This window comes from Crocodylus porosus, unplaced genomic scaffold, assembly GCF_001723895.1.
Source record: "Crocodylus porosus isolate Cpor-Errol unplaced genomic scaffold, CroPor_comp1, whole genome shotgun sequence".
Lineage (NCBI taxonomy): Eukaryota > Metazoa > Chordata > Crocodylia > Crocodylidae > Crocodylus > Crocodylus porosus.
The window spans coordinates 67,150,475-67,176,754 of NW_017728950.1; the positions used below are offsets into that span (position 1 = coordinate 67,150,475).

Sequence of the window (26,280 nt, forward strand, 5' to 3'; positions counted from 1 at the left end):
AGACTGGGTGATACTATACAGGATGTGGAGTCTAATACTTAGGCTAAATAAAGTCAGTATACCAGCAATGAGGAAACAACCAAAAGTTTTCATAATGCACATTACAAACAAAACAACAGTATCAAGTAATTAATGGTTTCATACAAGAATAACATTTTACTATGGGATTTTACAACCAAGGGAAATCACGGGCATATATCCCAAATAATAAGCCCTTTGGTAACTTCAACATGGGATTTCCATTTATTGTATTGCTGCCTAGTTATCATTTCATAATGATGTCACGAACCAATTATGTTCGGGGTGGGGGGGCAAGGGGAGCTTTATGGAGTCTCATGCATGTTGTCTTGAATTTGTTTTACTACTATGGCATGTGTAGTCTCCACCTATAGGTAGGGCCAAGCTGTATTTAGCCTTACTGTTATTATGTCTGCACGAATTGTGGCATTTGCTATAAAGGCAATTTTGATACATTGTGATATTTTAGCCAAGACTGTTTAGCCAGACAGTGATTAACTTAAGTGTTCCTTGCCTACTCGTACTTCAGTGAAGTAATAGCTGAGCCTTAGCACCTGAAATGAGTTTGTTTACTCATTAAACAGGCCATTCCAGACAATGATGAACTTACATGTTAAAGAAAGCAACAGTAAGAATATATTTTAGCTATTCAGGTCACTGTGGGAAGGATATTTTCCACTGTATTTTTAGGATATTGGATTAGTTATCTTCATGTCTGACAGGATGCATGTATTCTCCTGGTTTTAATTAGGTCAGGAAAGACTTTTAGTTTGGTAGACATGTACCATGGGGGGTGGCGGGGAGGAAATCATATGCCATGTGGGCTCCCAAAGAATCCAACGTGATGTACATAAATGGGCAGAGAAGAAACCATCCTTAAGTTTTGCCTTGGGCAATCTTTTGTCTCCAGCCTTTCTGGGCACATAAAAGGCTGCAGGCCCTTTGCCAGTGGGCTGAGTAAAGAGACTGACCGAAGAATGTGCAGGAGGCCTCAAGCAAAGAGTTCAGAGGCAGAAGTTGCTTTCTAACCTGTTGAGCTGTGTAGGAAATGCATTCTTGGATTTAAGATACAGTTGGGGAACAGATTATTATGCTGATATTATTATGCTGAGTATTATGGGCATCCTGGTAGGCACTGCCATCCCTGCCCCTCACAGACCAAGGTTGGAGTCCTGTGTGGGCCATGGAGGGGATTTAAGCCCTCACCCAGAGTGCTAGGCTGGGGCTGGGGCTGGTGTCTGGCCCCATCCCTTCCACCCTTCAATATCCTTTTTGAGGTGTGGAGACCAAAACTGCACACAGCACTCAAGGTGGACCTGCACCATTGATTTATAAAGCAATACAATGACATTTTTTGTTTTGTTTACAATTTTCTTCTCAACATTTTGTTTACCATTTTGATTGCTGCTAAGCACTCAACTGATGTTTTAGCAAATTGTCCATAAGGACTTGAAGATCTCTTTCCTGTGTGGCAAGCGAGCATAGAGCCCATCATCTTGTATGTACATTTTGGGTAATTTTTTCCCATGTACTTATCAACATTGAATTTTATCTGCCATTTTGTTGTCTGTTCACTCAATTCTGCAAGATCCTTCTGTAGTTCTTCACAGTCTTCTTTTATCTCTTGCATACTAAGTAGTTGTGTCACCTGCAACCTTGGTCACCTCACCATTCACCCTCCTCTCCATAGCATGTACAATACATTAAAGAGCACCAGTCCCAACACAGATCCTGGAAGGTTGGGGAAGAGGCAGTTTTCTTCTTTCCATTATAAAAGCTGAACATTTATACTCACTCTTCATTTTCCATCCTTAAGCCAATTTTGTATCCAGAAGCTGACCTTTCCTCTGATCCCATGACAACCAGTTTCATTAAGAGACTGATGTGGGACTTTGACAAAGGCTTCTTTGAAGATAAGTATATGTATAAGGTCTGTTCAACTGCTAGGTGGTCGGGGACCGCATGCCCTACAGGTCATTTTAGCAGAGGCCACACATCATGCAGTCTGCACCAGGGCAAGCCATGGGTCCCTCAGGCCACACACCACACAGACACTTCTTCCCCACCCCCAGCTTCACTTCACATCTGCATCCCCACATTGCTGCAATGTGGGTCTGCACAGACCCCTTCTCCACCACTGCACTGTATGACCACCCCTCAACACCACTATACCATGAAGCCCCAGTCCACCCTCTACTCCCCTCCCTGCACCACTCCATTTTACTCAGCCCCTGGGGCACGGGTGGGAAGCAGAAGTCAGTGAAGAGAGGGGGAGCCCAGGGACTGTGGCTGCTGTTGCAGCTGGAAAGTTGGTGGGGAACAGCAGCCAGGCAGGGGCCTGGCATCCTCAACCCCTTGCAGGTTGAATGTGGTCCACAGGCCACCATTTGAACAGCCCTGATCTACATTCTTGTTAACACCTTCAAAGAAGTCGATTATGTTGGTAAGGCAGGACCTCCCTGAAGAAAAGCAAGTTTTGTTCATCCATGTGCTGATCAATCCTTTTTAAGTTATTTGTTTATACCAAATTGTAGGAACAGAATCTGGACTCACCAGCTCATGGTTCCCTGGGTCCTTTCTGAAGCACTTTTTAAAAATTGGAGTTGCATACCACAGTTAGTGCAGCAGTTTTAAATATGAGCTCTTACAAGACTTAAGGATAGCATTTCCAAGTCTTTTAATACCTGGGGCACACTTTGTTTTCTGGATTAAACTTGCAGGCACCCTTTGCTCCCTGCAGGCCAAATCTGGTCTGCAGACCTGATCCTGTGCACAGAGCTGGCCTAGCCGAAGCACAATTCCTCTGCATGGCTATCATGGTAGGGTCCTGATCCAGCCATGTTAGGCTAGCTCACCTGGAGCCCAATCCCTCCACAAAGGGTTAGCATAGCTATGACCCAATCCAGCCATACAGGGTCAACCTCACCATAGCTGCACCCAGCTCATTTTTGTGGTGCGCTTCTGCCACTCTTGTGGCACATCAGTGTACTCTGACACACCCTGGGAATCATTGCTCAAGGGCACATATCATCAGGTCCTGGGGATTTGTTACTGTTTAGTTTGTCACTCTATTCTAAAACCTCATCTACTGATAGCTCAGTTTGGGTCACTTCTATTGCCTTGTTCTGAGTGAAATGGCCCCAATGAAAGCATCTCCCCAACATTTTCCATGTTAAAAACAGATGCAGCTGGGTTCACTTTGGTGGAAGTATGACAATTTGCACTGCCTGAAGATCTAACGCAAGTCTAGAGCAATTATATAGAGAGATACTGAAAGTTACATACAGATCAGCTTGATCCTCTTAGATCTTTAGCTGAAAAGCACTGTATAAGTCAGTGGTTCTCAATCTTTTTAGACTAAAGGCACCCCTTGAAAAATTCCAGCTCTTAGCTTTCGCTTGTTTCTTGACTATAGAAAAATAACAATGCAATCCTTCTGGTGCAAAGAACTCAGAAAGGACCACAACAGAACAGAATGTGTTTAACACTATGGATTCCTATTAGAAATCTCTGGGTTTATCTTGTTAAACCTGCATAGGTGTTTGCATGCCTAACAGTGCTAACTTTGTGCAGCACTCTGCAACACCCTGAAAAGGATTTTGCAACACCCTGGTTAGGAATCACTGGTGTAAGTATTGATATTCAATATAGTCTGCGTGGGTCTGTATTTATATATTCACACATATACTGACATGTAACCTTTATTTCTCTCTCAGACTTGCAAATAAAATGTGCTTTAAAGCAATAGAAAGCCTCTATATTTTTTCTCACTATTTTCTGAAGAAGGGATTAAGAGCTGGCCAAAAAACTGCTAACAATGTTTGCAACTCCCAGACTATATGTAAATCCCTCCCAGAAGAAACAATATCTTTGTAACACGTGATTTCAAAGGAATCCACAGTTTGTTAATCTCAGTTGCAGAGTTCACCATGAACAGCTGTCTTGATCTCTGTGAGATTTTGTATTTTTTGTTACCACTTGCTTTACTGGAGCAGGTGGCCAAATTTAGAGTGGTGAGGGCTGTTTCCATGAAGAAGACATGTTGATGATGTTTCTTTGATGCAGCCCTGTTTATTTGCAAAGCACATGCAATGTCCAATTTCCCTGTTTAGTCCTGTTAAAGCAGGACTCTAACAAGAGGCAGTTTCTTTACTCAGAGTTCACAGTTCAAAGCTCCTGTCCAGTCTGCAGTTAGCCCCAAGTTCTCCTTCTTAAGTTGTCCAAAGGCCAGAGTCAATTTTCTTCTTTTGACAGCATCCCTAGTTTTTATGACTCCTCTTTCAGTTTTTATGACCTCTCTTTTACTGATACACAAGACTTCACAAAACCATAGCCAGTGAAACCCCTCCAGCTACATACATCTTGCCCAAGGCTCTGCGTTAACTAGTGACATGACTGTGGCACAGACAGAAGAAGTGACAATTTTTGCCTGATTTGGTCCCTGAAAGTGTTGTACAACCATGACCGAACAGAGTGCAGGGCAGGAAACCACTTTAAAAAGGCCTGATCCCGCAAAAATCTGAACCCATTGCATGAGGGTTCAGATGAACACACTCCAAGACAGAGCCTAGTCTGTAACGTGTCTGCAGAACTTGCTGTCACTATTGACTGTTGCTGTTTTCAGAATTAAAAGGGGGAAAGGGAATAGAGGGAGTTTGGTCTGGGGTTTTTTCAGCTGGCATTGGCTATGTTGGGGCATCCACCTGCCCCATCCTCCAGCGCTGGCTGGGAAACCCCAAGAATGAGTTCCCTCTGCTCCTTTCCTCACCTCCCATTCTGAAAATAGCATCCAGCGTAGGAGGAGGGGTTGGTATTGCTGTGTAGACCAGGCTGCAGGCTCACAGCTGGAATCCCCAAGCCTCAGACCCAAGAGCAAACTTCTGTTGAGTCTGGGGGATTGTTGCAATTCATAACGCTTCCTGAAAAGCACTATGAGTTGCAATGGCTAAATGCCTACATTTGGAGTGGAGCTTTATTTTTTCTTACAGCTAATTTAAGTCAAGGGTGGTTGTTGCAGACAATCCATATCATTATATATTTGGACAGCATCACCCCAGTGACTTCAACGATATATAAAATAAGATCATATGGCTATGTATGGAGTGAAAGAGAAGGAGATACGGAGAATACAGAGATAATATCAGCATTTCAGAAAGCTTTACTTCTTCTCCCTTCACCTAACAACATGCTCTGCCATGCAGCTGCCTTCACTACCTGTGGAGAATTCAGCTGCACCAAAAGACAGTCTTAAAGTCACATGCACATGCCAAATTTCAATTTCTTGGCAAGTATTCAAAAAGGAAGTGTTCTCTCCCTAGTGGTATCGATTCACAGGTTCTGTCCATGCTGCAGAACTCCCTCTCTGGTTTTAATCAGTTGCTAAAGAATGAAGAAGCAGCCCGTAAATTCAGTCAAGCATCTATACTTGACTAGAATAAAATTACCTACTAACAAAATAACATATGGCACACTTACTTAGTCTAAGACTTTGTAAAATTGTTCAGTGGATAGATTTACTGCCTCTACACCATTTTAAACTGCCTCTGTATAGCTGCCATTTCCCAAATGAATATTTGCACTGAACATTATGGAAAGCATATCTACTGCAGCACTGTAACCATGTTTTAATTAGTACCTAATAAATAAAAGGATAAATCTTTCACTCCATATGAACCTCAGTAGAACTCCATTACTCCTGAAGCTGTGTTAATGCAATCACTGAAGTCACTCCTGCTAGACTCATGAAGATTTGGGTTCACCTTTCTCAGGAGACCTAGGATCATAGCACCAAGGTGATAAGCAGCTCATCTACTAATGACCAAGCTGAGAACTGTTGAGAATTGCTAATATTTTTAGTGTCTAATTCTTTTCACATCAGCAACATACCAAAGTTCTTTATTTGATGTGTTTGTCCTAAGTAAATGATTGGTTTTTGTTTGTCAGGGGAATATGCTGATCATCTGGATCAGTGTCAGTTCTGTGATGCATCCTGTTCTAAGTGCATAGGACCAGAGCAGAATGACTGTATTGGCTGCCCTATCACAAGGTAAGTAGACTATATTATAATTATTTATTTGTATTGTAATAGTATGAAAAGGCCTTCAACTGAACAGGGCTCCAGTGCATTATGTACTGGACAAACACAGAAGAGGAGACACTACAACCTAGGAATTGACTGTCTGAATTAAATTAAGATACAAGAAGGGATTATGACAAACAAATTAGGAGAAGAAAGACAGAACAAAGGTTACAGAGATGAAACCAGATGGTTACATAGTTAACAGTTGCACAACCAGATCATTCCTTGAAAGTATGGATGTTTTCTTTAAATAAATCAATCAGTCTCTCTCTAGCTGGCACACAAGCAAGCCATAAGTGTTAGCTGGAAGATGAACAGAGATGGGACCTGTGGAGGATTTAACGGAAGAGATTTGTGCTAATGGAACTTGGTTCAAAGAATGTAAACTGATACTGCTCACTTGCAGTCTGACATCAAGACTAAATTTCCAGCTTTTCCCCACATTTGACCACAAAATCCCAGTTTTGAATCCATTTGCCCTGCATAAATTTTGTTCTGCCCAGTACCCTACCATGGTATAAATGAACACGGAAAGAGCAATGGTCTAACAAGGACACAATAAACCAGCAATTCCCAATCTGTGGTACATGTACCATGAGTGGTACACAGACAACTTGTCAATGGTACACATTAACAGATTTATTATAAATTACTTTATATGACAAAAATGTGCTGATGGTACTTAAGGTTCAACTGGAAAAGTTGCTGGTGGTATTCAAGGTTGTATCATTTTAAATTGATGATGCACTATCTGTCAGAGTTTGGGAACCACTGCAATAAACTATTTGAAGTTGTACAGAAGTTGCATATATTTCCTTGGAAGGAAATCCTGAATCAAATCCAAACCCAAACTAACACTCAAATTTCAGGAAAGTTTGGATCTGAATATAAATCCTGCATCTCAGAGGCACATCTACTATTTACACAAAGGCACTACTACTGACTCTAAATCCCATATTTTTACAGCATATGGGAAATTATAACTTTGATTCTTCTTTCATTTATACACTTTAGTGAAATCAGTAGAATTGTCCCACAATAAAGTTACACCATATTTGTATTAGGGCAAGATCTGAATGAGGACCTATACATTTTTGGCATGCTAAAAAAGGCAAATGAAATTGAAACCAAGTATATAATTTATTATATCCTATGCATTATGTTGCAAAATAATGCGTCTTTGATTATATCTGCAGCATAAGAAGACACATCCAGTAGGGACAAAGAACGAATTCACCCTTGATGTAACTCTTTTGGCTTCCATTACTTACACCAAGGATCAGTTTAGCTCAGGTTGTCTCACCAGAGCTCCAGACTCAGATCTGGAGTTCTCTATTTCTGTGCAATAGATAAGATACAAACCTTATGTTATTCTAACAGAAATCCTGTATTATGTATAAAAAAAAGAGGTACAAGGTGAACTCAATGACACAAATTATCTAACTGCTCCCCTTTGCAATGATCTAGCTCTTCTCCTTTAACTTGTATGACCTTTTGAAAAGATGCTATAATCTATACCAGAGGATTAGTGGTCTCATATTTGGCATCGCATATTATTTACCTCAATCATGTGTAATGCCAAAAGGTCAGAGAGTTACCCATCACCAGTTTGGAGATTCAATAATATGCATATTGGACATTTGCAAGAATGCTTTACTTCCAAAATGCTGCAATGTACATTACAACTGGAATTGAGAGTTAAATGCCAATGGTCTTATTACACAAATCTGCTAGTCACTTTCTTTTTTCTTTTTGCATGTAAGACTTCCAAAGGATGTCTTATTTTTTCCCCATCTCTAGGCTGTAAAATAACTATTAGGAAAAGACCATATCAAAAGAAGTAAGAATAGAAAAAGTAAAAATCCAAGCAGAAACTGGAAGGGGAAAAAATCCAATGGATGCTATTTTCACTGTATTAGAAATGGACATATTTACAGATAGTCTCCTGGGTCTATTGAACCTTGATGGATATAAATAGTGCAAAATGCAGGCAGTAATGAATAACACTCCCATTAAGCAGAGAAAACTTTAGCAGAGGTGATTTCGTGCAGAGGGATTCTTTTGCTTTTTCACAAAGGATGAAAAGATTTTTTTTTTCTATCAAAAAATCCTGTGAAAATAAGAATACTGAATTCCTTGTTCTTTGAGAGACAGTGGCAATAGGCACTGCCTGTCTCATGTTACATTTTCTGTCAGGTTGTTCTCTTGTTTGAAAGTCTACAAGTGCTAGTATCTGCTTCTAATGTCACATTGAAATTTGATTTTGGTCAGTCAAACACAATATATATCTCTGTAATAAAAAAACCCCTTTCTTTTCTGTAAAACTATATATTATGTGATCTATGGAGTTCAGGATCAGGATCCAAGCTGCCAAATTTTATCATTTGGACAACCTGACAAGGGCAAGAAAGGGTCTCTTGCTGCTTGTCTAGCCTCACAGGTAAAATCTTTCCTACAACCTGTCTACACTGACAGTGAGTTTACATCCAGCCTGTCTCTCTCTCCCCCCACTTTCTCTCCAGGAGTGTAATGGCATGTCTACACTACAGGCACTGCAGTGATTGAAGCCGATGTAGATTTACCTGATGGAGTTAAAACTAGCTAGTTTGGGTATTTATAGAAGCATAACTGTGGCAGCAGCACAAAGCTCAATGCAGGCTGGAAAACTCCTAAAGAGCTGAATATATATGTATTCTAAAGCTACCTACCTGAGATAGGTCTAGAAACTGCAACAATTGCAATCTAAACTTTATTCTGCTCCCTCCAGTAAGGTCCTTGCTTTAGACTCCTACAGACTTGACACATGTAGCATACCGAGTATTGTGTACAAGTCTCTCCCTTGCTAGCTATTGAGGTTTCTCTACCTTTTCCCCCACTATCCTTTATGTGTGTCTTAATCTATTTGAAAGAAGTAACTCAGCACTGATTGTTTAGGAAGGACTGCTTTCGAACCATTAGCCAGTGAGCAAACTTTTTTCAGCAGAAGACAAGAAAACAAGAGCAATATTTGCAAATTAACCTGAAATTTATTGGCACCAGTGACCCACAGGATGAGAACCTCTGATTAGAAAGAGACTAAGACAATATCACCCACAGAAGCAGAGACATGCAAAATGTTCAAAACAAGATGCCAAATGTGTATTTGCTCCCATCACAAAGAACTCAGGTCATGCTTTTTTTAATTGATTTGTTAGGACCCTGGTCCCATTTTACACTATCAAAAGTTTGGAATCAACAGGGGCAAAGATACAAGTAACATTATATAGTCTGTGTCTTTGTCCTTGTAGCACTATTTTTCAACTAATTTTTGAAGTCACATCTATGTTAACTAATGTCAATATTGCAAATTAGGGTAATCTTTAGACGACTTGTTACAGATAGACTATTTGACAAGTTGTCTTCAAAAAAAATTCCAGAAAATTTCTCTTTGCCTTCAGAATGAATCTGGAATTTGACACCAAGCTATAAATTATAGGACTGCAGTATAATGGAAACTAGTTGCCACCTTATTAAAGAGGAAAACGGTATTTCCCATTTGGAGACACAAGTTGGAATTATCTTAAATCAGTACTAAGAAAGTAAGGGCTTGATCCCGATTTGTGCTCAGCATCTCTTAAAATCAAGCCCTACACATACAGCTAAGGATTCTGCACATAGGAATAGAGAGGGTCCTGTCAAGTTACTTTCCTAGAATCAGAAATTCACAGAAAACTAAATCTGAATTGGACCATCCAGAGGTCATTTATTCCAATTTCTCATCAAAGACAGATCATCTCTATCCAAACCATCCTATAAAAATCCATTGTCCACCCTATTAGTAAAACTACACATGCAACCCTGGTACAATTGAAAGACATAACAACCTAACCTGCCACTGGTAAAGAAGGGGAACTGTGATGACCAATGTCTTGCTATGAGGATTGCTAAAATATGCTCAAGAGACCCAAGAAAGATGGCTGTGACCCCTGCTACAGGAGAAAGTACCCCCCCACACACACACACACAGAACCTCTGTACCAGTTGGACCATGGGGTAAAAATTCCTTTGGTCTGACCATAGGGCAAAACTCTCCAGACAGCAATCTCCAGGTTTAAGTCAGGAGCATGAGCACATACAGGGCATATCTACCCAAGATGCCTTACTGCTCAGTAGAGCCAATTACTGCACAATAAGCATTCTCTTCTTCACTTGCAGATACTTACTGTGCAGTATTTGGCTCTAATCCTGAGTAAATTTGCTACCTGCAAATGCAAGTAGCAAATTTACTTGAGATTCGTAACTGTGCAGTAGCATATGTGTAGACCCTTGACCAGGAGCAAATGTGCTCCTGGTCAGCCAGGTAGCAGGGGGCAGGAGATTGTTCCCTGCCCCAGGTGCTCCCTGCTGCTGGGGTTCAGGGACAAATGTCTCCCTGCCCTGGCAGCAGGGAACTCCCAGCCCTCTGCTCTGTGATCATGGGACCAGGGCTGGGAGTTCCTTATCTGGAAGGATCGCCCAGCACCAGCCCCCTGACTGTGGGACTCAGGCTGGGAGATAAGGATTAATCAATAATCCTCACAGACATTAGCAGACAAATCAAGCCACATCCAAAGGGACCAGCCTCCGAGTCCCTGCTCATACAACAATTTGCACAAGTATCTAAGTTGATGCACTACAAAGCAAACCTTTAAAGTAAAGCTAAGAGGAAGCTTCCACAGATGGATTTTTCACAGGTAATTTCTGCGACCCAGATTTGCTCTTGGCTTCTTATTAATGGATATAAGGGAAAAGATGCAGATCAGGGGCTGTCATATGAAGATATCCAGGTTCAGGGCTGAAGGTTAGTTGCTCAGCAAAATTCAACTCCTCTCTGATGTAGAAAGTTCAAGTTAAAAATGTAGGCTCTGTTCCACTGTCTTATAGCAAATACAGTAAGTAAGATATGAAGGAATGAAGAGCAAACTGGACAAATCTTTAAGTAATAAATCTGACTACGCAAAAGAACAGAAGGATTCTTGCTTTTGGGCGGGGGTTTGTTTGTTGGTTGGTTTATTTTAAGGAGAAAAATACTGATCTCTTGTCTAATTGTGATGCTCTACCCTTTTATGCTGCAAAAGATTTTTTGATGGTGGACGCTGTGTTCTGAAATGCCCTAAAGGGAAATTTGAATTTAAAAACCAGTGCCACTTGTGCCATCATACCTGCCTGGATTGTAGCGGAAGCGAACCTAACAAATGCACTGTGTGTGGTACAGGTAAGGAAAATATCTTAGTTTTTTCTTGTACCTAGGTTTCTTAATTTATCTTTAATCTCAGGACAAAATCCTGAGGTCATTAAAATCAGTAGGCTCTTTATGCAAAATGACCTCCAATACATTTTACAGAGCTAAATTGTGTTCATAGCCCAGATATAGGGGTAAAGATCCCAGTGTTTTTATAGATGCATTCTGTTCTTGCTCATTGTGTGTCCAATAAAGCTGCCTCATGTTTTCCGAACATTGACTATCTTTGGAGATATACCATATTTACTCAATTCAAGACGGCCCTGATTATAAAACAGCCCCCTAATAATGAGATGTTATACCTGGAAAATGTTTGGGGGTTTTTTAATATATTTTCCTGGTATACAATCTAATTGGAAGTTTGCCTTGAATTTGTTCCCCTCGTGCTGCTACAGTGGGGAAAATAAATCTGGGAGGTCAGGTAACCCTCTTGTCCTCTGCCTTCCCATAACTTCTCCTCCCTGCAGCCCCTTCCCCCATGTCCTTGCTGTAAGACCCTGCTCTCCCTGAGCACATGGAAGTGAGGAGCAAATTTGAAAAGACTGACCTTGAAATTAAACATGGCTGTAGTAATTTCGATATAGTACCCATAGACTTAGTTCATGTTTCCATTACTGATCGTTTCCGTTATTGAGCATATACTGCTTTTGACAGCAGTTTAATGCTAGATAATGTACCATGTTTACTCAAGTACAAGGTGAGATTTTTTTCCCCACCCAACTGGCCTGTGGAAAACCCCCTCATCTTCTGCATACAAGAAAACCTAATTAAAAACATTGTCTATCATTAAACTGCTGTCAAAAGCAACATGTACTCAGTAATGGAAACTGACTATGAAGTTGATTAAATGTAGCCAACATGGAGAATGACTATACAGTACATAACCCATCTTAGGCAAACATGTTGCTGGGAAACTTTGTTTTTTTGGCCCTTAAAAAAAAATGCGCAGGCATTCCCTCCCCAGGGAATTGGCACTGGGCCTGGAGGTACTGCAATACCAGGCTGGCACCAGCAGGGCCAGAGTCAGTCCTGACACTCTCCCTTTGGTGTCAAAAAAACTAGATTTAATCTTAGCCAAAAAGGCTGAGATGCCAATGGGAACCCACCACAAGGACAGGTTAGTGTAGCCCATCTGAATAAGAAATATGGTAGTGCCTCTCAGTCCTTCTCAACACTGACTGTTTCTCAAGTCATGGAGAGCCACAACATTAACTATATTTTGACTTCCTCTTCATTCCCAGAGCTAAGCTATCCTTGGTGCCAAAAATGGGGTGCACCATGTGCGGCCAGGGCTGGGGGTCCCACAGTCAAAGGGACTCTCTGCCCCAGCAGTGCCCCACAACTGCCAGGACCAAGAGTCCCACAGCTGGCAGGATTCTTAGCTCACCCGTGTCCCATGGCTGCCAGGACTGTGTCCACAGCTGTGGGAATCTCAGTCCTGGCAACTGTGAGGCACTGCTAGGATGGACAGTCCCGCAGCTGTGGGGTGCTGCCAGGATGGAGAGTCCTGCAGCTGCAGGATTCTTCATTAAGGATGCTGTGGGACGCTGCTGTGGCCATGAGTCCCATCAGCTATGAGACTTGCAGCTGCAGGAGCTAGCTACTTGCTGGAGCAAGGGGAGCCCAAGATGGTGATCTCAAGCTCCCCCTGTACCGGCAATAAGGCATGATAGGATCTGATGCATGTGTGGCATGGCAAGAGGTGCAATTGTGTGGATTGCTCATCAGATCCTAGCATGCCTTTACCTGCACATGTAGAAAACTCTGTAAATCTTGTTGCATCATCCTAAATAAGAACACACACTGCTATTTAATAACAATTTAATCAAAGAAAACATGTCAAATACCATCAGAACAGCTTTCCAATTCTATCTATATCCTGTGCCTGCAAGGCATACATGAATATACTGGAAAGTAAGCAATGCAAGGTTATGAATATGGTCCAGCTTAGGTCTGCATTCAGACTTAAGTCAGCAATAGGAGCAGGTTCAAGCCTGAATCCAAAGTCCAAATCCAAGTATATATTTTAGCTCTGGTGGGATAAAAGGCCTGTTTCAAGATCCTTCTCGTCAGAGACCTAAAAAGAAGAAAATAGCAAAAATTATTGCAAAATTAGAAATTATAGGTGATATAGGAATCTCTGGACCTCATGAACCAAATTAAGTCAAGTTCAGATGCAGAGAAAACCCATACTCTCCTTAAGGAGAATGCTATCCTTGACCCAAAAGGGATCAAATGTTATAATATTGAAGTAAATTCAAACAAACAGGTAATACAGGGAATTCCCTGGTGAAAGATATTCTTTTGAATATCATTCATTGCTTTGAATTTGCAATGTAGCCAGTAAGCTTTCCCCATAATACTATACATTAGTATCTGTTGGATACCAAGGCATTTTAGCTTAAAAAGCCACAAAAGTGAAGACTGCTCAACTGTTGACAAGACTGTAATGGATGACATGACCTTGTTGCAATATTTCCTTGAGCTCATTATTTTCCGACAATGTATTACTTAAACCACAATCTCATATTGTCAGAAGTATTTAAAGTCTTTGGTCCAAGAGGCCAACAAGCAGCTACAAGATTTTATATATATAGTTCTATAAACCTGTTATTTTTTAATTATCCATTATGACTATAATCTGCTGGCAAACTTATACCATTGTAAATTCAGGGAAAGCTGGACAGGAATTCTAACAAAATGAATACTGCAAGCCAAAGTGAGCAAGAAATGCAAGCTTTCCCCAGGGGCAGTCACAGACTGCTGCATGGACAAATGTATCCAAGTGCTTTTCCTGAAAAGGCTTAATAGTTTTTGTCTTCCCACAAACCTCTCTTTTCAGTAAGAAACATTTTCCATTAAGGTTCCCAAATAATAATTTAATGAAATCCTTGAGTAGTTTAATAAAAATAACTGACAGTTAAAATTAGTTATTGACAAACTGGCTTAGAATATATCTAATGAAATATGGAGGCTTTTAGTTTAAACAGTCAAATTCAGGCTCCATTGGTAATGATCTTATGCTGCAAAGCCTCAAGCTATAGATATCCATGTTTCAAAAGCTACTATCACAGTAAACATTAATTAGTACCCACATTAGAAGGCCCATTTTAGAGGATGAGACTGAATGGACAAAGAGTTGAGTCTTTCACCCCTGACAGTCTCTTTTGGTCAAGGTGTCAGTCGTAGGGTGACAGAAGGGAGGACACCTTATATTACTACTGCCCCTTTTGTCCTTAACCTGTGCAGGAGCACAACACTTCTGTGGGAATCAAGACAGACAGACAGACAGACACTGTAGTGATAATCATAGTATGACCACCAGAGTAGACTAGAAAAGAAAGCAATAAAAATTCACTCATAAAAAAAAAATGAAATAAAAACATTGAATGGCTGGGGGGCGGTTTTATAGCAGAGAAAGAGCAATATCATACAGTTAGCATAGTCATAAACATATTTTGTACTGTAGGGTGTCAAAACAACTCCCGAAATTTGCAATGCAATGCACCCTGGATTATGTGCACTTTCCCAGGTTACATTCTGAAAACGCCTCTCAGTTATTTAATCCTGACAGGCCAGGAATCTTCATTGCTTTATTATAAAATGGACACAGTCTGATACTTCAAAGTCTAAATCAGAATCCAGACTTGATCCATGATGGGAAATGAGTGGGAAGTGGGTTCCAATTGGGCTTATTCTAGAGAGAGCAATGCTTTCATAAAGTTTGAGCCAAAGGGATAAAATTAGCAATGCTAGTTCCTCTGTCTGTAGCACAAAGGATTCAATTCAAGAAGGGCCCTTTATGTCACAGCCAGTTATTTGCAGGGAAATGCTGGTTGGCAGTCCAGTAATGGAATCTTCTTGTTCTGTATTGGAGGACTGGGAATTGTTCACTGAGTGTATGCACTTGGGAGAACTACAACATTTGTAGTGCCTTAATTTGCCAATGCTAAGAAAATGGTTCAGAGTCTCAGCTAGCATAAACTGGCGTAATTTCATAAACTTCCATGAAGCTGATGGTTGATGCCGAGGACGGGATGAATCACACTAGACAAACCCCATTCACGTACTCTGTCTCAAAAGCATCTATTACTTGCCACTGTCAGAGACAGGATGCTAAGCTAAATGGACCATTAGTCTGACCCATTTTGGCACTTCTTGGGCACATCTACATGAGATGCTTAGTTCCTATTGGAGTAACTCTACTGCGCATTAGCCCATCTGGCAAAAACCATGACAATGCACTAATGCACAGTAGATTAGTCCAATGGGCATTAAGCATCACTGAAAAAGCATTCATCTGAGCTAATGCACAGTAGCACCGATTATGGTGCATTAAGTACCTGTTATTACAGGTATTAAAACTCAATGTGCCATAATTACGGCACATTAATCAATGTGTAGATGTACCCCTTATGTTCTATGCTGATTTCCATCAGCTGTAGATCTAGTGCTTAATGTTAACACTACTTTTGTATGGATTGAGTGATGTTTCTTTTACTGCTGTATTTTTCCTGTTGTGTTTGTTGCACAGATAAAAGAGGAACAAAACGTTTCCTGTACATTGGAGAGTGCAGAGAGAGCTGTCCCCCAGGACACTACCATTCAGAAGACAACACCTGCATACCTTGCTCTGAGCAGTGTGAAGTATGCCTTGACTCCACTCACTGCAAGAGATGTTTCAAAGGATACTACCTAGATAAAAACAAGTGTCAGAAACATGAATGTAGAGAAGGTAAGTACCCTACAGCAGGACTAACACCTGTGCTGCTATCCTGCCAGATGACAATTAGGATCTTGTTTTCTAATGCACAGAAGGTGCGTTTACATATTCATTAATGCACCATAGTTACTGCACATTAAGTTTAGTACTTGTATAACTAAGTACTAAATCAATGCACAGTAACTGGTACTATTGTGCAGCTTGTTAGTGACACCAATTGCATAGTAGCCTAATACCACTGCGCAGTAGCGTATGAGTACATATTTTGCCCTAACACGGTACTGAACAGTTAGTGTATCATATGGATATGCCCAGAAAGTCCAAATAAGAAGGCTCTTACTCAAGGTCTGAGCCTCCTCTCACATATTAGAAGACAATTCCTTGAATTGGATGGAGTCATGCAAATGTACGTAGGAGAAAAAATGTGTTGAGCCTTTGTCTTAATATATCTGTTGACAGCATCTGATGTAGTGAGCTCAGGCTTATAAAAGCTTACGCATCTCTGATTTAGTTAGTTTGTAAGGTGCTTCCCTACCCTGTCTTCTGTCTTAAATGAAACACCTACATTTAAGCATTCAGTTAGGACACTGAAAATAAACTAATTGATATGGCCAAGTATTAACTAAAATTAATTCAAAACTTGGGATCTGCAATGTGCAGGTGAAGTGGAAGACCCTGACTCTGAAGAATGTGTCCCTTGTGCAGATGGATGCCGGACATGCAATGTGGGTATGTATTGCTCCTATATTCCACCTCCATTGTAGTTTCATTTGGGAATATGTTACTTCGCTTCAACTGTGGTTTTAAACCCTTTCATGGTGTTATTACTCAATTAAGCCTTAATGCATTCTACCATGGCAAAAGTTGTATTTTAATGCTGTCTGCAGTTTTTTAACATGGAAAGTAATCTAGCTACAGTACAAATTTTCTATCAAAAAAGAGTACCTTTTTTACATATTTCTTCAACAGGTAAGCATTCATACCACAACTATAAAGGTTAAAGTGACTTTGCCAAGTTCACAAGAATAGTTTTAGAACCAGAATTAGGCCTCAGGCATTCCAAGCGTATAGACCTGAGTACAGACAACTCAGAGAACTAGACTGTCTTCCTAAAAATATCTGTCAAGCCCATTTCATTTATATATATATATGAGAAGGAGATGGAGGGAGAGCTGTAAATTCATATATATCTGTAAACACAAGGCAAATTACTTGTGCTGGGTGCCACCGCCTGCAAATTTTATTAAAACTTGTAATTTTCTGTGAGGCTAAAGAAATCCCTCCTTTTCATAATGTGATTCTAAATGGATACAAAAGCCTGAAAGGCCGCTTCAGGCTCTATTCCAAGAAAAACTCCTCGACCGTGAGGGTGTCCAGACTGTGGAATAAGCTCCCTCCCGTGGTGGTGCAGTCACCTACCCTAGAAATCTTCAAAAGGAGACCGGACAGTCACCTTGCTTGTCTTTTGTTGCCTAGTGTGGAGGAATTGGACCCAATGATCTACAAAGTCCCTTCCAGTCCCTAACAACCTTTGAATCTATGAAAGTATATAAATATCATCCAACATATTTCCATTCCATCGGTTCACCCAAATCTGCATTATATACATGCAAATGCAGACAATTACCATACTTTATTGGCCTTTTTAATAGCAGATGCTTAAATCTTAAAAATAGGTTGTAATTTAGTTTAATTTAACTGACTTTACATTAAGAAAGCCTAACTTCATTACAATTCTGTTGACAAGCACACAACATGAAAATCTATTACCCAGGACTGAATGATGACAGGATGACCCATCAGAAAGGTCATCCTCAATTATTACAGGGGTATAGGTTGTAGCCATGGTTTTTTTTTTACTAGCTGGCTTTTTTACTATTCATTCCACCCAGGAAGAGCACACCAACTGCAGATGTTTCCTCAGCCTGATGAAGGGTATTTATACCTGAAAAGCTTGCCAAGAAGAATTTTTCCAACTATTTTGAGTTGATCTAATAAAAGATATCAGTTTTACCCAAAGATCCTTAACTATTCACTCTTATACACTGATTTGTTCTTAATGAAACATTGCTCTTGTGCAAAGTAAATGTCCAAGTAGGGGTTAATGAGCCATGATGACAAGAATCATGTCACAAAAAAGTAACTATTTGGTGTCAAGTAATTTCCATAAAGTTTAAAGAAAGCAAAAATGTGCAGAATTATTTTTTACTCTAATCCACTTGGTGTAAATCTGGAGGTATTCTACCGCAAAATCAGAGTCCCCTCAGTTTTTTTTATATTGGTAATAATTAGCTAAGAATTTCACATGCTATAGTTCAAGAGACTGTATCCAAATATGTTAGAATTAAAGATGACTCTTGATCCAGATTTTCAACAGATAATTCAAGGGTGATTTCTATGGCACTATGGTTTAGGCCATTCTCTTGCTAGAATGGTAGGATGCCATTCAGGACCAGGTTAATAATGAAAAAAAAAAAAAAGGACCTGCAAACACTTTGGTACATGGTCTTCATGCTTTATATATCATTATTTTTCCCACAGAAAGCAAAAGCCTCGTGAATAATCAGACATATTCATGAAGAAGTGACTTCACCAGAAGTGACTTACTCAATCCCCCTGGCTTTTTTGAGTCATCCAATTCATGTTATAGAATAACACTATGTGACTTGGTGATTGATTAGGCACCGCAAATACAATTAAACTGAATGTCCACTTCCCTCATTGCAGATGTTCCTTTGCTGATAGGAACAAGAGTAGTCCCACTGTGTGAGAGGGAAGAACAGGCTTCAGAGCAACCATGGCAGCATTTTAGAGGTTTTGTACATCTGGGAGTACTACTGCATTCAAAATCACAAGCTTGGGTATAAAGTTGTCTGGTAAAGGGTAGACAACGTGCTGCTCTGCAGATTTACCCATATCCTCGTATAGCCCTATTTCTATTGGGTTGAGATAATTTCTGCAGAGCAGTTACACAGACACATTATGGCATGAGATTCTTTCATTCCCAGCCCACCAGCATTTGTTTAGTGCTAGTCTTGGCCTGTATTTAGATTACAGTGAATTAAGACAGGAGGAAAAAAACCACTCAAAGCAGTAGTCATAGCAAGTCACTTGCTAACAGTGCACATGGTGAACTTTGTCCATATAAAATATTTGTTCAATAAGTATGAATAAAGAGCATGCAAGACTGTTTGTAGATAACTGTCAAACAGAAGAAGGGACTAAACTAGTGCAACGCCCTTTAATGCCATTTGTCTCCTCAGTATAAATCCACCACTAGGCTGGTTTCTCATTTGGCTTCTGACTCCAGCCCCCAAACTTCTGATTTAAACAGGGGCTGCAAAAGTGCCACAGATTAACACAATTCATACATGTCGAGCCAATGTAAAATCAATTTTCAGTACAGAGCAAAGGTCAAAGAGTGAGAAGCTTGACTGAGGCCAAAGTACAGAGGAAAATAGTTGCAATTTTTGGTTAAGATGGGTGTAACGATGAGGGAACAGATATGGTTCTTTCAAAATGCCAGCACTGGATTTTGAACTGAACACAGCAGCAGGCATGAAGCAAAACCTAGGTTTAGTAGGTCCCTGCAGTAAAATGTGCTTTTTATGTTCTAGATTGAAAACAAACTAGAAAGAAATTCTGGGGATTCTTTTCTATCCTTTTGTTTTGCTTTTCCTGGTCTTATTGACCTTGCAGCTAAGTTACATGAAGGGAAAGCTTTCTTATACCTGATCAGAAACTGGATATACTTAAAGACCTATGTGAGCAAACAGCAGGGCCATGTGTCTCTGCCCAGCCAGAACTGGATTATAACAAAGACTGTAAAGAAATCCCAGTGTCACAAAAACAAAACAATGGTATGCTATGTCCACTAGAAAAATACTGAATTTATTCCATTTTGTGCATTATATTTGGCATCGCTGGGTGGAGATTTTTGTTTCTAAAGATTTTAATACAGAGTTTATTAGTCTTTACTCAAGTGTATCTGTGCTTTAACACTACTGAGCAATTTGCATAAGTAAGAATTGTAGGACCAGTATATAGTGGGTGTTCCTAGTGAACAAGACTATAGGAATTATTTCCTAAATAAAGATTTACTGAGACAAGAGGAATCAAAGCAATCATGTCATGTACCTCACTAAAAATGATTCCTGGTTGAAGTTGAAGATATCTTCGAACATAGATATACAAAAGACAAATTGTTCACTTCCATAAAAAGGTGTTATGATATAGTTCCTTTGTATGGTCTTTTGAAATCTTGAGGCTATATAAGAAATATTCTTTTTCTGTCAAACTGAGCTTGGAAGACTTGGCAGTTTATATCAGATCTAAGGCTAACCCTTAAGACATAAGAAAGGATGCACCATTGCAATCATCTAACAAAGCAAAAACTCTGTAAAAATGTAAAAATTCTGTAGCTTTCAGCAAACTTTACCTATTTTTATTTCTTCTAAGAAAGCATGTGATCTCAGGTACAGTACAGGGTCACATATAATGACAAATTCACTGAATGGAGCGTTTACATAACAGACAAAGTGCAAAAATAATGTTAGCTACTATTACTTTTTTAGTGTAATTCATGATATGTCAAACATTAGGTCTACGGCATTGTTATTCTGTTCATTTGTATTTATAATAAAAATGCAAGCTTTAAGCCTTTCATAAATGACTATTACAGTCATGGCTGACCTGCAACAGCATGCTTTTAGAAGAAGGTGGTGATCAATAATAAACATTCTAAATTTAATATTTCGGAATCAAAATTTACCCTCGATTTCTGCAAGCCAAAGTAAGTTTTCTTCATTTTAGGGATAGGAAAAAATCACTTAAGCAAGATACAGGTATTCAAAAAGCTCAAGGTAGAATCAAAGTTACGTGGTTGTCTGTAAACAGCATAGTTTAGATTTGGTTAATCTCTCTTACCCTCAGTTTCCACATGTCAGAGGGATGAAATAGCATTACCTGTCTAACAGAGGGTGCATCTATATGTGATGCTATGTTGCTGTAGCAATGCACTATGGCGATGTAGCATCTGAGGGCAAAACTGGTGATGCTGCAGCTAGGTCACTGTAGTGATGCAATCCTTCATTATAGCACATCACTATGGCAATGTAGTGCCTAAAAATAACCCTGTGTGGTGTGCATGGTGCAGTACCGGCTGTTACTGCACCATCTTTTAGTTCTTCCAAAAGGAAGTACTAAAAATGACAGCACAGTAACAACAGCACCATAGCGGCACACGTAGATGCATCCAGTGTGTTATAAAGTATTTCAAGTAGCTATCAGTGGACTCTCCCTAAGAATGACCAGTGGCTCCACTAACAAGAATGCAAGGTAATGGGAAAGAAATGTGCCTACAAGAAAGGACTGTAACAAACTGTCTGTGACACTGTCAGGAACAGTGGTATTGCAAAGGAAAGGCGTCTGGAGGAGAAGTGAAATTAACAGTCTAATGCCAAAGTGCTAATGTAAAACAAATTTGCTTTTAGGGGCAAGCACTGAGTTAAGAAAAACATTTGTCATGAGTTTCTCCTATAATGTAGGTAGCATTCTGGGGTACAACTCAAGCTAGCTTTGAGGATTGCACTCAGATATTATGAGGATTAGCACCAATATAAGAATCAGTTTAAGATTAGATATAGAAATTACAGCAAATGAGTACAGAGACCTATAGACTATTGCCATCAGTGTCAGATATTACCCAGTGGTTTAGCTTTCTATTGCTAGAAGAAAAAAAAAAAAAGATTTATTCTCATTTTCAGTTGTTTGTTCCCTGGTGGTAGTAGCAGGGTCAGAGTGCATTGGGGGTAGTACATGTTGCCCCTGGGGAGGGAAAAAATACTTCCTGGGCATGTCTACAAGAGACATTTACTGCACAGTTGACTAATTGGCTGTGCAGTAAATGTCTTGGCATCTACATGCGCAGCCCTATTAGGCTTGAGAAAACTAATTTACTCCGCAGCAGAATACTACTTGTATTTACAAAACTTGTATTTAAAAAAAGTCCTCAGTAGCACACATGTAAATGCTGCCCAGCTGGCTGGGGCATGAGGGTGCTTCAGTGAGGGGGCTGCCTGCCAGCTAGCCCCACAGTGAAGTTGCCTTGTGCCCCAGCCAGCCCTTTCACAGCATGTTGAGCCAGGGGGACCAGCCTCCACCTCAGCTCCATGTGGTGCTCCTGAATAAACTGGAGAGCTTATTGCTTCCCAGTTAAATTGCTCCCAGCCACAACATTGTAGCACGTGCATGGAGCAACTAACTCCAGAGCAATAAGATCTGCAGTGTATTAGGTGCCGTAATTGCCTGTGTAGATGCTCCTGCTTTTAATTAGTTTTAATCTGACTGGAGGTTTAAGATAGGATGATAACGGTCCAAACAGCTGCATACCCTGGAGTTGTCATAGCAAGTGATTCACAGGAGGGTGCCAGAGAGAAAATTTCTGTGATTCCATCTGTGAGCCAAGATGCTGAAAAACAAGGATTGATGGTGCTTGTCATAATTTCCATTCTTCTAAAGAAGCACTTCAAAACCCAAGAATTGTTCCCTCAGAATTTAGATCCAAGGTGACAATGTGACAATGCAGAGCCACAGTGATAGGGGATTATAAAACAGATTTGTAGGGAGATTGTAATTTGGATACATGCTCTTGTAGTTCCTATTTTTTAGATATGGGTATTTGCCCGTCTTGTATGATTATGTGCATGTTCATCTCTGTAAAGCACGCAGGTGGAGCCTCAGATACTCCAGGTACCTGAAAGAAAAAAGACAGACAGACAGAGTATTAAACCCTGTAATGTGCATGTGCGAAGTTGCATTTTACTCATTATTTTAAATATTCTTATTTAGAAGGAAAATTAGGCTTTTTGTGATACCTTTTACTGGCTCAGCTGTAAGGTTGGGAGAGCTGTTGGGCAAATATTCAAGCATCAAGTGCCCTTTCTCAGGCCATGTTGTTATTGTCATTGCTGTCATTGTTGTTGTTATATTTGGGTGATAAATGATGTCTAAGAAGCCTAAAACTGAAGTAATTAATTTTCAAATAAAATACACACACATAAAATAGTCACAGATACACATATATACAGTTGACTACAATGGAACAGAAGAAGCCTCCAGAGTATATTTCCCAAAGTGACATCTAACTTGGAGTGCTTGAGTTTTAGGAGGTCAGGGTCCAATTTCCAGAGGTGCTAGCCAACTTTGAAATGTATGGAAGGACAGAAATGACAAGTACCCATTCCCCTTTAATATCAGGTTGGACTGATAGGAAAAAAACAAGAGTGCTGAGGGGAGCAATTCTCTTTTACTCATTGAAAGGTTCATTAAAAGATTAGATAATGAAATTCTTTTGAGAGATAGAACTCCTGGAAGTAAGAACCACTTAGGGCCAATTACACTTCTCAGGTACATCAGTATAAGTCTATCAAAGATCATCTAGGACCAAATCAATCTTGGATACAATAGAAGGAACACACACAGGCACACACACACACAAAAAGGTTCAATAGCTTGCAAAACACTATTAAATCTATGATGGCATCTGGAAACCTTTCCAAGTCATGGGCCAGAACAACCAGGCTCTGGTCCGATGTGGGCTAAAGGGCTTCTATGGTGCGGGCTAAAGGGCTTCTATGGTGCATTAGGAGGTAGGAGGCTTTGTCTGCACCCATGCCAGTGCCAGGGTCAGGTCATGGAAGCTGCACCAGGACCAGGCAGCTGCTCCTGCATCACTGGCACTTCTCTCCTATCAACCCCCATTTGCAGCCCCGGTACTGGTACAGACATGGCATGGGGAAAAGTCCCCCACATCTGGAACACTAGCAAAACCCCCAGACTCAACGGACTGGATCCAGTGGCTCTGCAGGTCAAATCCAGCTGTGGGCTATATACTTGCAGATCTCTGCATTATGAGAATGGGGGACAATACAGTAGGAGTAAATGAAAATGCTTTTGGAAAGATTTAAAGAGATGATTAAAGGGTAGTACTGTGAACAGACTTAAGCGTACAGGTACAGAGTGGGATTCTAGCTGTTGTGTTCTTGATAAATTATTAGGAAAGCAATCTAGTTCCCATAGTAACCAGAGAAAACACAAAGGAAAACTTTATTTCTTAAAGCTACCCCTGATGATGAATAGACTGGACTTTAAAAATACTAGAAAAATTATTATAAGGATCCTCTTTTATCTCCAAGTAAATCTTCCTTGAGAGGTTAACCTTGCAGGATAGGTCTTAGATTTGCAGATAATAAGACTTGTTTGTACAGGCTTCTTGAGTGGGAAATGCAATCTGTGCAAAAAAATAATGCCCAGTAAACTTGGAATAGATTTCATCCCCTCCCTCCCAGCAGTGATGTTTCTGTTTAGGCAGAACATTAGATTCAATAATTTTATCTTTCGACTCTATTTTAAGATGAGAGTTCCCTTGGAGGTTTAAACTCTACTGACACCTCATGAGAGACAGTAAAGCAAATGCTTTATTTTTTGACCTTTTCTTTTGATGTGAAATAGCATTCATCCTTGGGGCAAAACCCATTAAAATAAATTGATTTGCCCAAGAGGCCAGTCATTTCTGCAAATTCAGACATTTAGGTCTCCCCAGTTTCTCCAGCCTGGACCTGTAGAGCCAAATCCCTTTTTAGTATTCAAAAAATTGTTCAGCCCTAGCTTCTGGGATTACAGGTTTTGACAAATTTTGTGTGCCAAATTATGCTTTCATTGCATGGGTAAGAGTCAGTCAACTTCACTGGAATTAGTACAACTGAAATCAGCATTTGGACTTCTAATTATCTGAGAGTCAAAGCCTTGTCATTAGGAACTCATTAGTTCTTTGAGCTTCCTATTAGTGTGGGTGCAGGATAACATTCCTCATGGCATGCAAAGCATGAATGCTTCACTTCTAACAGTGTACCTTAAAATGTGGCATGTCAGCAGCCATCTAAAGTCTGAGTTCTCACTAGAAATGAAATAATAAAGAAGAATTTGTTGCTGAACTGTTGCTAGTGTATTCTGCGATGTACTTGAAGAAACACATTTTTATAAAGGTCCTGTCTTCAACTTCCCCTCACATATAATATCAATGACTCTTTCAGATAGTAAAATAGGTACAAGCACTGGTTTTTGGCTTTCATGTAAGGATGAGCACCTGTAGAACCTCTTACTGACTAGAGGGGTTCAACATTTCTGGGATTAACTGCACATGGAAGGGAACTTTCCTATATGAGTCCTTCATGCATATTTTTCATAGCAGAGGAAGTGGTAAACTTTCCACTAATTCTCTTGTCCAAGATTTGGACCATATTACTGTCATTCAGTATGCGTACATATACTAGGTGCAGCTACACATGAAATAAATGCACCTGAATAAACTCCTGCACAGTTTGCTCCAGACTTTATTGCTCCAGGGCACAGCACTTACACATGCACCCAGGACCATAGCACACTGAGCCAGGCCGGTGCAACCCTGGCTGGCAGGAGATCTGGGGGGTCAGCCTGCCAGCCTGGAGCTGCTCCACCCCAGCTCATGATGGGTTGCAGAGGGGCTGGCTAGGGCACAAGGGTGCTACTGTGTAGGGCTAGACAGCAGGCAGCATCCATAATGTAGCACCTCATGCCCAAGCAGCCCTGGTCACCACCATCTACATGTGCATTGCGGTGCACTAAACTCCACCATAAGATAGTACTTGTGTTGGGCAGTAATATCCTACAGCAGAGTTGATTAGTTTACTCAGGCCTAAAGCATCACATGTGTAAATGGTGACAGTTTACTGTGGAGCTAATCAGTTAATTCCACAATAAAGCACATGTGTAGATGCCCACGCTGAGTACTGCCTTACTCAACAAGTAGACCTATTTATTTCAGTGGAATTACTAATGGAGTATTTTATAACATAAAAAAAAGTATCAAGTACTTTATGCAAAGGTAATCAAGACTTGCCACCCTCTCCATCAGCATGGCTTTATATATGTTCCTGTAGATTGTAATTTCTTTCAAAGATGAATTATAGCCTTAAGAATTATAACCTTAATACATATAAAACGCACTTTAAAAATAATGCATCTGCCAAACTACTTTGAATCATTGTATTATATTTCTGAAATGTCCAAGAGTATTATAATTTGTATTCTCATTCAGGATAGTTATTACCCTTTTTTATTCTATATTTAAGTCCCATAATCTCCAGACAAAGCCTGAGCCAC

The 26,280-nt window shown here is 40.2% G+C and overlaps 1 protein-coding gene across 5 annotated transcripts in view; it reads left to right on the forward strand.

Moving 5' to 3' along the window:
* PCSK5 (proprotein convertase subtilisin/kexin type 5) overlaps nucleotides 1-26,280 on the forward strand; it is a 378,572-nt gene that overhangs the window by 309,875 nt on the left and 42,417 nt on the right. For all 5 annotated transcript variants that reach the window (XM_019554922.1, XM_019554924.1, XM_019554923.1 and 2 more), the window contains 4 exons: nucleotides 5,962-6,064; nucleotides 11,194-11,330; nucleotides 15,892-16,092; nucleotides 16,741-16,809. In XM_019554922.1, the coding sequence (XP_019410467.1) occupies nucleotides 5,962-6,064; nucleotides 11,194-11,330; nucleotides 15,892-16,092; nucleotides 16,741-16,809 (510 nt within the window). The remainder of the gene's footprint in view (nucleotides 1-5,961; nucleotides 6,065-11,193; nucleotides 11,331-15,891; nucleotides 16,093-16,740; nucleotides 16,810-26,280) is intronic.